This window comes from Saimiri boliviensis, chromosome 5 (genome assembly GCF_048565385.1).
Source record: "Saimiri boliviensis isolate mSaiBol1 chromosome 5, mSaiBol1.pri, whole genome shotgun sequence".
Taxonomy (NCBI): domain Eukaryota; kingdom Metazoa; phylum Chordata; class Mammalia; order Primates; family Cebidae; genus Saimiri; species Saimiri boliviensis.
In genome coordinates this window covers 36,992,328-37,004,764 of record NC_133453.1, presented here as the reverse complement: position 1 = coordinate 37,004,764, position 12,437 = coordinate 36,992,328, and the positions used below count along the sequence as shown (strand labels likewise).

At 39.1% G+C, this 12,437-nt stretch overlaps 1 protein-coding gene across 3 annotated transcripts in view; it reads left to right on the top strand.

Annotated features, from left to right (window-relative positions):
* The window catches only part of CD28 (CD28 molecule), an 80,899-nt gene that overhangs the window by 40,088 nt on the left and 28,374 nt on the right, over window positions 1-12,437 (top strand). The window contains exon 1 of one of the 3 annotated variants that reach the window (XM_074399207.1): window positions 4,789-5,373. The exons of 1 other annotated variant lie outside the window; for it this stretch is intronic. In XM_074399207.1, the coding sequence (XP_074255308.1) occupies window positions 5,280-5,373 (94 nt within the window). In that variant the 5' untranslated portion in view covers window positions 4,789-5,279. Of the gene's footprint in view, window positions 1-4,788; window positions 5,505-12,437 lie in introns of those variants that run through there. One more of the 3 variants, XM_003925630.4, reaches the window with a different exon arrangement.

Here is a 12,437-nt window from a genome sequence, read left to right as displayed (position 1 = left end):
CCTGGTGATCTGATGATTACATGCCTTGGGGTTGCTCTTCTTGAGGAATATCTCTGTGGTGTTCTCTGTGTTTCCTGGACTTGAATGTTGGCCTGCCTTGCTAGGTTGGGGAAGTTCTCCTGGATAATATCCTGAAGAGTGTTTTCCAGCTTGGATTCATTCTCTCCGTCACATTCAGATATACTTATCCAATGTAGATTAGGTCTTTCCACATAATCCCCTATTTCTTGGAGGCTTTGTTCATTTCTTTTTACTCTTTTTTCTCTAATCTTGCCTTCTCATTTTATTTCATTGAGTTGATCTTCAATCCGTGATATCCTTTCTTCTGCTTGGTTGATTTGGCTATTGAAACTTGTGTATGCTTCGTGAAGTTCTTGTGTTTTGCAGCTCCATTGATTCATTTATATTCCTCTCTAAGTTGTTTATGCTCATTAGCGTTTCATCAAACCTCTTTTCAACGTTCTTAGTTTCTTTGCATTGGCTTAGAACATGATCTTTTAGCTCAGAGAAATTTGTTATTATCCACCTTCTGAAGCCTGTTTCTGTCAATTCATCAGACTCATTCTCCATCCAGCCTTGTTCCCTTGCTGATGAGGAGTAGTGATCTTTTGGAGAAGGAGAGGTATTCTGATTTTGGGTATTTTCATCCTGTTTGCACTGGTTTCTTCCCATCCTTGTGGATTTATCTACCTGTGGTCTGTGTGACTGGTAACTTTCAGATGGGGTTTCTGAGTGGACATCCTTTTTGTTGCTGATGAAGTTATTTCTTTCTATTTCTTAGTTTTCCTTCTAACAGTCAGGCCCCCCTGCTGTAGGACTGCTGGAGGTCCACTTCAGACCCTGCTTGCCTGGGGATCACCTACCGCAGCTACAGAACAGTAAGGGTTGCTGCCAGTTTCTTCTTCTGTTATCTTTGTCCCAGAAGGATACCCACCAGATGTCATACTGAGCTCTCCTTTATGAGGTGTCTCTTTGGTTATACGGGGGTTGGAGAGCTGCTTGAGGAGACAGTATGTCCCTCATAGGAGCTCAAGTGCTGAGCTGTGAGCTCTGTTGTTCTGTTCAGAGTTGCTGGGCAGGTATGTTTAAGTCTGCTGCAGCAGAACTCATAACTACCTTTTTTTCCTGGGTGTTCTGTCCTGGGAAGGTGGGGCTTTACTTATAAGGTCCTGTCATTCTGCTGCCTTTTTTCAGAGATGCCCTGCCCAGAGAGGAGGTAGCCTAGTCACAGTCTGCCAGCAGAGGTGTTGCTGAGCTGCCATGGGCTCTGCCCAACTGCTGTGTGAACTTCCTTGCAGTTTTATTTATAGGGGTATAGTTAGAACTGCCTTGGTAATGGTGATCTGCCTCTGTAATGGCAGAATGTCTGTAGTGGCGGACTGCCTCATTAATGGCAGACTGCCTCAATAATGGTTGACTGCCTCAGTAATGGTGGACTGCCTCAGTAATGGCAGACTGCCTTGGTAGTGGCAGTGTTGCCCTTCCCCCCGACAGACCTGGACTGTCCTGGGTCTAGCTGTACTTGCTGTGAAACTCTCAATCCAGAGTGTTTCAGATTGCTGGTCTTTGTGGGGGGTGGGACCAGCTGAGCCAGATCAGCTGGCTCCCTGTTTCAGCAGCCTTTTTTTCCAGAAATGTGCCACGAGTCTCCAGCACAGCTGTTTCAGCCAGTGCAGCAGGTTTCCACACAAAAACTCACACAAATCCGGGCATCATTTCAACTGGTGACTGGAACATCTGGGAGACAGAGTGGCCTGTTCAACTGAAAAAAAGGTGGCTGGGATTTTTATAGTTTCAGGTCTTACATTTAGGGCTTTAATGCATATTGAGTTAATTTTTGTATATGGTGGGAGGTATGTACCCAGTTTCTTTCTTCTGCCTATGGCTAGCCAATTTTCTCAGCACCATTCATTGAATAGAGAGTCCTTTCCCCAGCATATGTTTTTGTTGACTTTATTGAAGATCAGTTGGTTGTACGTATGTGGCATTATCTTTGTGTTCTCATTCTGTTCCATTATTCTATGTATCTATTTTTTTTTCTTATTTTTATACCAGTACCATGCTGTTTGGGTTACTATAGTCTTATCATTAATTTGTAGTTAGGTAATGTGATGCTTCAAGCTTTGTTATTTTTGCTTAGGATTGCTTTGGCTATTCAGGCTCTTTTTGGTTTCATAAGAGTTTTAAGATTGCTTTTTCTAATTCTGTGAAAAATGATATTATTTTGTTCTGATAATACTTAACCCTTCCTCAGATCAGTTTTCTCATATGTAAAATAGGATAATAATAATAATAATCTTCCTCACAGGTTGTGTATTAAATGAGATCTGGAATGTAAAGTTCTTGGTATGGAAATGCTAGCTATTATTTTTACTAAAAATGTAGTAGGGTCTCTGTATCCTGTATATTGATGGGCTTAAGGTTCTTATTTTATCCCTGTCATTTCTTACTCTTGGTATATGTGAATGCCATTGGATTTCACAAGCAAATGTATAAAGATTTGCCTCTTTAGGGTCATACATGTTAAAACAAAGGAAGGCAACTGTCAAAGTTTGTGTTTCTTTTTATTCTATGGAATGAAAATCAAATATGGCTGGTCAAATAATAAGGCCAACTATACTTAATTATTGTTTTGTGAATTCATGTAAGTCAACTGACCTCTCTGGACTGCAGCTTCCTTGTTTGCAAGATAAGGCAGACCAAATGAGTGAACTGTTTCTTTTCAGCTAAGTTTCACCTGATTACTACTATTTATGTAATATTAACTAGATGCTATATAGTCATCTTTAATATGCTTGAAGACAGTTATTAACTTACTCCTTAGTCTTTTGTTGTTGGTCGTAGAAAACTACTGGGCATCTTTGTTTCTACTACATCTATTCTCAGCCTGTATAATGAGTCTCAGAGCCTCTTGTTCTAAGATCTAGGAAGGCTGTTGGCTCTGGAATGGGGATGACCTTTTAGAAAAGGTCACCTTGCCATCTGTAAATTTTCCCCAGATAGACATCAGGCCCTGGGTAAGGCATGGATTCCCCTAACTGGATGGAGGGTCAGAGCCAGAATAGCTGAGTAGAATTTTAGAAATGAATCTCCTCCAGGACTTGGAGCATGGTTTTGTCACTTACCTACAGTTCAGAAGTGTGAGTGAATCATTCCAAGGACAAATTTCTCCAAAGGGCAGAAAGATGTGTTAGGGAGGTTCACAAAGACTGTGTCTGTGAGAAAATTGAACTGTGAACAAAGAAGGTCTACCAGGAGAGGAAATAGTTTTGATCTGTCATTTATCAGATCAGGAGAGAAGGATGTGAAGCCTGCCTCCTCTTACAACTAGGTCATCAGAGAGTTTGACTATAGCACTTTAAAATAGCAAAGAAAAAAAGGTAACAACACTAGGGGTTTGTTAAAGAATTTGTGATATAATTATAGAATGGAATTATAGAATGGAATATGATGTATCAATTACAAATGATGTTTATAAAGAATACTTAAATGACATGAGAAAATGTTCAAGATATAACAGATAATAGTACATATCTGTTGAAAATTATAAGCAAAATATGATATTAAATATGTAAAAATCTTAATAGACAGATGCAAGGCAGTGGACTAGAATATTAGCATTATCTATATTAGGGTGGTAAGATTATGGATGAATCTTGTTTTAATGTTTATAATTTTTCTAAACATTCTCTATGAAAGATGTCTTAATTTTATAGTCAGAATAAAAAGCAATTCAAGTTATCTTTTTTTTTTTTTTTTTTTTTTTTTGAGATGGAGTCTTGCTCTGTCGCCAGGCTGGAGTGCAGTGTCCAATCTCGGCTCACTGCAACCTCCGCCTCCTGGTTTCAAGTGATTCTTCTGCCTGAGCCTCTCGAGTAGCTGGGGCCAGAGGCGCGTGCCACCACACCCAGCTAATTTTTGTATTTTTAGTAGAGACGGGGTTTCAGCATGTTGGCCAGGATGGTCTCGATTTCTTGATCTCGTGATCCACCCACCTTGGCCTCCCAAAGTGCTGGGGATTACAGGCATGAGCCACCGCGCCTAGCCACAAGTTATCTCAAAAAAAACAAACAAACAAACAAAAAAAAAACAAAAAACAAACAAACAAAAAACAAACCACAAACCCACATACACAAAACCCCCAGCTGGAGTAGTTACACAAAGCTTAGATTATCAAGAAAGAAGAAAAAAAAATTACTGGAAAACTCTTGAGGAAGTTATTGAGTACCACAAGAGGAGAGCAGTTGGCCATGCTGGTGGAATAACTTTCTCTGCAAAGGGCCTGGGAGTTGAAGCAGAGTGCAGAGGAGTGGTTATGAGTCTCAGAAATCCTGCCACGGAGCCGCCTCCTTTTGTGCCCTGTTACTTAACCTTGAGGGACATACAGAGCATGAGCTGCCAAGGGACTTTTGGTTGCCTTACCGTCCTGCTAAGAACACACAGTGTTGTTTTGACTTTCCCTTAGCTTAGGGAACCTCCGCCAGATACTCAGCTGGCTGGTTGCTTGCAAGTGGGATGGATTTTGCAAAGTTCCTAGAAGTGAGTTAGAGGAAGCTTGACATAAATCAAGCACTGTGTGCCAAAAGCTCCAGAGGGCTACCTTATGTCCCATACAAATGTTACATTCCTAATATTTATAACTTCTTTAAACATTTATCCAGACGTTTCCCAATTCCTCAATAGAGTTCTTACCATTGTCTTTTCTACACAACCTGTCCCCATCCTATGAAAATCTCTCCTCTGTGAGAGACTTCATTCGTTCATTTTTTTTTTTTTTGAGATGTTTCATTCTGTCACCCTGGCTGGAGTGCAGTGGCATGATCTCGGCTCATGGCAACTTCCATGTCCTGTGTTCTAGTGATTCTCCTGCCTCAGCCTCCTTAGTAGCTGGGATTACAGGCACCTGCCACCATGCCTGGCTAATTTTTTACATTTTTAGTGGAGACGGGGTTTCACCAGGTTGGCCAGGTTGGTCTCAAGCTCCTGGCCTCAAGTGATCCACCCACTTTGGCCTCCAAATTGCTGGGATTACAGGCATGAGCCACCGCTCCCAGCCTATTCTATCTTAAGAACGCTTTGTCTCCCCTTTAATCTCTCCTGGATTTCAAGCACTCCTTTTCCACAACTCTGATATCCATTAACAAAGAATAATTCCCATGAGCCCATCATGTAATTACCCACAATTTTTCAGTGACAGAATAGAAAGGTCTTTATAAACAGAAGTAAAAGTCTAAAGTCATCAAACAATGTTATATCCTGTGTGAAATGCTGCAGTCAGGATGCCTTGTGGTTTGAGTCCCCTGATCATGTGCCTTAAGGGGATGGTGGCAGTGGTGGTGGCCGTGGATGACGGAGACTGTCAGGCCTTGGCAGGTGCGTCTTTCAGTTCCCCTCACACTGCAGGTTCCTCAAGGAGGAGGAGCTGGAATCCTAGCCCATCGTCAGGACAAAGATGCTCAGGCTGCTCTTGGTTCTCAACTTATTCCCCTCAATTCAAGCAACAGGTAAACAATTTTAATTTCTTTCCTTCTCTAAAAATTTTTTTTGAGGTTTTGCAGTAGGCTTGGTTTATTTTAAACTTCTAATAATGTGTGAAATTTGAACATTTGAAGTGTAGTTTTGCTGTAATATGGCAATGTGTTATTTTGAAACTCACTGATTCTCAGACTACAATATAGTCTCTTAACAAAAGTCCCTTGGAAATAAATGATGTTTTTCTAGCTATTAGTTCATAGTGTCCCAAGAATTTATTATTATTATTATTTTTTACATTGAGACGGGGTTTCACTATGTTGCCCAGGCTGGTCTTGAACTCCTGAGCTCAAGCAATCCATCTGCCTCTGCCTCCCAAAGTACTGGGATTACAGGCATGAGCCACCACACCCAGCCAAGAATTTTTTAACTTATGTATAGTTTCTTTCTTCTTCTTTTTTTTTAATTTAAGAGAGCTGCCATAAATTGATTGGTTCTGGAAGATTTGGATTTTGGCTGCCTGTGTTCCTACCACAGGTCCAATTCTCACTAGCTAAACTTAGGCTACAATTTAAACTCTCTAAACCTCAGTTTCCTTATCGGTAAAGTGGAATGATAATAAACCTCACCTCAAAGTCATTGTGAGGATAAAATGAAATAATCCATGTGAATGGATTAGCTCAGTCAGTGCTTGGCTCTCAAGATAAATGCGAATTGTAATTACTCTAGCTACCTTAACTGAATGAGTTCCAAAGTGAATCCTGGAGTCACCACAGAAGCTGCTACAATACCAATATTAATAAATTAGTTTTCTTTTATAATCGGCCAAAATCTATTTTCTTAGATTAAAGTTCTTTAAGTTCCCAATGAAGATGATGAGGAGGATAATATATCTTGCACTTTGAGCAGCACACAGTTCTCATAACTAGGAGGTAGATATTGCAGTTAACTTCATTTCAGCTGAAGAGACTAAGGGGTGGGCATGCTAAGGGAATTTGCCCAGGGATGTACAGGTGGCAGCTCTTGGAGACAGGGTCTGGATTACCTTAGTCTGACTCCAGAGCCGGTGTTGTTGATTATTATGCTGTTTCATCTAACATGCTGTGATTTGTAATTTCATGGACCCAGGTAAATCCACGATTAAATTTTCAGAAAATCACAATCGCAATTCCTAACAGAAAGAACTTGTTACTTTGGTGGGCTGGAGTAAGATGTTCTTTCAACTTGTTCTCAGAGTTAGAAAAAGGTCCCCACGTGGCTCAACAACTGGACTGATAGGGGTCAACAGTCCTGCTTAAATAAGGACAATTATTTTTCCCTGAAAGATACATTGAAAAGCCAGTATCTTCAGTTTTCTTTGTTATTTATTGTGGCAGTTCCTGCACTGCTGTATTTGGTGTTATTCTTAAACATTAAGTGTATATAGCCCAAAGAGTATGATTCCCCAATCTCTTGGTACAGTAGTTACATATATACCCATTTATTTTATGGCCTGATGTACCAGTGAGCAAAAATTGCGTATATTTATAAAACGTGTTGATATAATGAAAGACATGAGTTGGCAATGAGATAAGGTATTCTCTTATCCGGTACCAAGCATTTACAGCTACCAGATATATTCTTAGGAGTCTTTAAAATTTATTTTAAAAAGGTCTAAACCTTATTTTTTATTTTATTATTTATTTATTTTAGTTTTGTTTTTATTTTATTTATTTATTTATTTTAGTTTTGTACTTTATATTCTGTAGTACATGTGCAGATCTTGCAGGATTGTTGCATAGGTACACACATGCCATGGTGGTTTGCTGCCTCCATTCCCCAGAGACCCCTCAAACTTATTTTAAAGTAAATAGTTGAAATTTCTTAATTTGTTAGACAGTCAAGGGAAGGCTACCCTGACCGAAAACTATTTAACAATGGTACTGGTACACTAAATACTTTTCTGACGTGCTTTGGGAACACTTACCTGTCATCCACTTTTTCACTCTCTTTTGAAAAGGTTTTGGTAAGACTCAAAGCTTTGTATGTTTTCTTTAGAAAGTTTACTAAAAGGGGGCTAGCTAGCTAAGCGGTTGGAGAGTTCACAAACGTAGGGTCTTTGTTTTTCACTTTGAAATAGATTGACTTTTCAAATGCCAATTCACTTTCCCAATACCTTTTAGCATTAGATACTGAGTAGCTATCTAATAAAGAAGGAAAGGGATGGGAGTGAAGGGAACACTTTTACACAGTCTTTTCCAGTAAGAAAACTTTTGAGCAAGAAAATAATGATAACACCAAAAATGTATGATCCGGCCAGGCATGGTGGCTTACGCCTGTAATCCCAGCACTCTGGGAGGGCGAGACGGGTGGATCACTTGAAGTCAGGAGTTGGAGACCAGCCGGGCCAACATGGTGAAACCCTGTGTCTACTAAAAATGCAAAATAATGTGGTGGCACACGACTGTAATCCCAGCTACTTGGGAGGCTGAGGCAGGAGAATTGCTTGAACCTGGGAAGCAGAGGTTGCGGTGAGCTGAGATGGCACCCCTGCACTCCAGCCTGGGCAAAAGAGAAAAAAAAAAATTATGATCCGTTCTAATCAAATGGTGCAAAGCTTCTTGTGTGCTTTCTCTTTCTCTGTATTTACCTTCCATTAAGAAATTATAGATAAGGAAATTCTCTGGTCAAAGTGTAATTGTCCTGCCTAGGTCTGAGAACCACTGTTATGCCTGTGTTGAGATGTGTGACTGTTTGCGCGCCTGTGTGCCTACATGTATATAAAGAATAGTTTTTCTTTTTCCATTAATTTAATAATGTAACTTATTTGTTCATAACATAGCTTAAAATATTTATTCTATAAAGGTTAAGTCTAACCTGATTCCCTATGATTTGGATGATAGTGTAGAGAGATACTTATAGCTAAATTAAAGAAGTATGATTTAGGAAGAGTGAGGAAACCTTAACTTAGACAAGCCCTTTGCATGTTTTCTACTAGACTTGGATAACTGTGCAACTGAGATCCACAGAGAGGATTTTGCTGGACTTTCGGATATGAGTCCAGCCCAAAACTACAGACCCTTAAAAGGGAAATGATCTGGGATTGATGATAGAAGGATAATATGCACAAAATACATGGCATCGGCCACATGTTTCAGGATATGTTGACTACTTTTTAACAAGCCTAATCATCCAGCATCAAGAGGAAAATTGGCATAACACCACTTATTTTTCCATGAGGTCATTCATTTTCATTTCTCCAAAACTTTGGCAAAAAACTGTAAAAATTGCCAGTTTGGACACAGCTAATTTCTCCAATGCCTTCCCCTCAGCTCTTATTTTTCTGAGAGAGGCACAGAAGGCAGGAAAATAACTGACATTTAATAAAAAGTCATCAGCAAAGCAAAGTAATTAAAAACTTTATTTTTAGTCTTCAGCAAATGACTCCCCTGAGCTAGTTGTATACAGAAAGAAGTAATTTGTTTCTCACAGTCTCTCTCTCTTTTAAACTTTTTAATTTAATTTTTCTTTTACAATTCCACTGGATTGATTCTCACAGTTAAGTGTTGCTCCAAGGCTGGGCTTGGGAAAGCAAGGTGAAAAAACAAACATCAAAAAAAAAAAAAAAAAAAAATCAACAGAATGCCATATTTACATGATTTCCAATGCACTGTGGCCAGTTTTTCTGTTAAAAGAAATTGGATGTTTTTGTCATTTCAAGTAAATTTGATTAATATTTCAAAGATATAGACATTGCTTAAGGATTTGTTTTTTTTTCTACTACCATGCCCAGTTAACACACTGTGGGGTGTGTGTGTGTGTGTGTGTGTGTGTGTGTGAGATGTGTCTCACTCTGTCACCCAGGCTGGAGTGTAGTGGTGCAATCTTGGCTCATTGCAACCTCTGCCTCCAGGGTTCAAGCAATTCTCCTGCCACAGCCTCCTGAGTAGCTGGGATTACAGGCACCTACCACCAGGAATGGCTAATTATTTTTTATTATTATTATTTTTAGTAGAGACGGGGTTTCACTATGTTAGCTAGGCTTGTCTCGAACTCCTGACCTCAAGTGATATGCCCACCTTGGCCTCCCAAAGTTCTGGAATTATAGGCATGAGCCACTGCGCCCAGTCAACACACTGTGGTTTTTTTGTTTTGTTTTGTTGTTTTTGCTGGAAAGTATGCTATCTCACTCATTTTAATGGCTGCATAATATTCCATGGTGTATGTATACCTCAATTCTTTTTTTTCTTTCCTTTTCTTTTCTTTCTTTTCTTTAAAGAAAGAAAGAGAGAAGGAAAGAAAAAAAAGAATAATAAAAAAAGAAAGAATAAAGAAGAGGAAGAAAGAGAAAGAGGAAGAGGGAGAGAGAATGGGGGTGTTGCTTTATTGCCTGGGCTAGAATGCAGTCTAAAAATAGGTATGCCTATAATTGTGCTTTATAATGAAAAAAAAGCAGATGTTACAATTTTTGCCTCTGATAAAATAGACTTTAAAACAACAAAGATCAAAAGAAGCAAAGAAAGACATTATAAATGATAAAAGGATCAATGCAACAACAAGAAGAGCTAAAGATCCTAAATATATATGCACCCACTACACGAATACCCAGATATATGTCTTATAAAGATACCTAGACTCCCACACAATATAGTGGGAGATTTCAACATTAATATTAGACGGATCAATAAGACAGAAAATTAACAACGATATCCAGGACTTGAACTCAGATCTGGAACAAGTAAACTTAATTAACATTTCTAGAACTCTTCACTTTAAATACACAAAATACACACTCTTATCAGTACCACATCATACCTACTTACAGGTTTAAATGAAATATTGGTTGGCTCCTTGTTTGTTATTTTCTTCCATCATTTTTTTCATGTCTCCATTTTTTTTCACAATGTATTTTTTTAAGGCAATCATCCAGCAAGGTCATTTACAGCAAGGACTGTAAAATTAATATCAATATCTCAATACCAGGAAATGAAGTGAGTCATTGCTACAGTTAGATTAGAAATAGAAATGAATCTGTGATTTTAACTCCAAAGCTCTCACATTCAAACTTTTACTATGGGTGGGGAGAGGATCTCTCTGCCTTCCCTTCTTTAAGACATAGATCCTCCTCGTTTTTAACATCTTTATTCTTTTTTTGCAAGGTGGAGAAATGCCATATGATTACCATTTGGCTTTTATCTTGTGTGGATATCTTCCTCCAAGTATTTCCTGAATTCAGTGTGCTGACATTTACAAAATGAAAATTTTTATTGCCACCAACATCCCAGAAGAAAATTTTGTTTGTGGTTTATCATCTCTAGCACAAAAGCCCTTTAGTCACTAGTCTAGGCACTGATGAGGAGATACAATTCATTTCAGACTTTGTTGTCTGAAAATCAGAGGACAGACACATCTTCAAAGCATAATTGTTTTCCAGCAGCTCATGGCAAGGGATAGACTCTTTTTCTCTTTTTCATGTTGGTTAAATTTTTGTTTGCCTTTTTCTTCAAGAAATTTATTATTTATGCAACAGCACAGAAGCTGGAACTTTTCTTGTCAGTAGATAGTTTAGCTGAGCATCTGGAAAAATGACATCAGGGTGGTTTTGTGACTGACTGAACGGGTCTCTGGTTAAGGTGTGTTACAGTGTGTCTCTTTTACAGTGATTTCTGTAACTGCTTTTGAACAATGACAGGGTGTTAGCACCAAAAAAAAAAAAAAAAAAAAAAAAAAAACAAAACACACACACACACACACACACAAAAACAAAAAACAAGACAATTCACTAGGAGCTTTGAGACTCATAATTATGGCATGAGAATTGGTGCCTGAAGCTGGGGCAAGGTAACCCAGGCCCCACAGAGAGGTGGTTGCATGCAAGGGTCTAACTTTTTCCTTGTTAATCTCATTTCGATGGCTCCAAACACTAGAGGAGAGGTGCATTGGATAGAATCAAGAACTACTCAGTCATTTGGTAGAGGCTTGGAAATAGAGTTTAGACTTCTTTGACCTCATTATTTCAATGTTAATTTCAAAGGCATGTTTTTGTAGTCTGGTGTCATCATGCAGGTTATATATGCTTCTGTTTTCATTGCTGGAAGAGAACCTTCGAGGTGGTGAAGAATTTCTTAACTTTGAGCTGCTCTCTTATCTCTGCATCACCATTACTGTCATCTTTTTCTTTGTCATCATCTTCATCGTCTTGGGGACTCTGGCTGACAATATAACTAGGTTAATGGTTCCTGATGGTGTCATTCAGAATTACTCAATCATAGTTCACTTTGACCTTTGATCTAATTGTGAGCTCATTTCTGCAGCATCTGAATCACCTCATTGGCTCACATTCCACCATGTACCTGCTCATCTTTCACTTTAGACTTTTGGTGAAAGTTCCACCTCCTTGAAGAAGCGTCTCCTGGATACTTCAGCCTTTATTTTGGTCTTGGAAGAGGAGTTCTGATAGAGGTGTAGCTTAACTTAACAAATATTTATTAAACTTCTCATATTTTAATTTCCACTGGAGTCTGAGAGAATATAAAAAGAAATACAGGCCGGGCATGGTGGCTCATGCCTGTAATCTCAGCACTTTGGAGGCCAAGGCAGATGGATCACCTGAGGTCAGGAGTTTGAGACCAGCCTGGCCAACATGGTGAAACCCCATCTCTACTAAAAATACGAAAATTAGTTGGGCGTGGTGGCGCATGCCTGTAGTCCCAGCTACTTGGGAGGCTAAGGCAGGAGAATTGCTTGAACCCAGGAGGTGGAGGTTGCAGTGAGTGGAGATTGTGCCAATGGACTCCAGCCTGGGTGACAGAGCGAGATTCCATCGAAACAAACAAACAAACAAACAAACATAAATAAAAGAAAAATAAAGGCAGTACACAAGTATTATGTAGTACAAGTAACTATGTAGTTAATTTAGTTCTTTCTGCTTTTACAGCCTCTGTGATTTAGTCGAGCAGATTATATGTAACAGGAGGATGTAACAT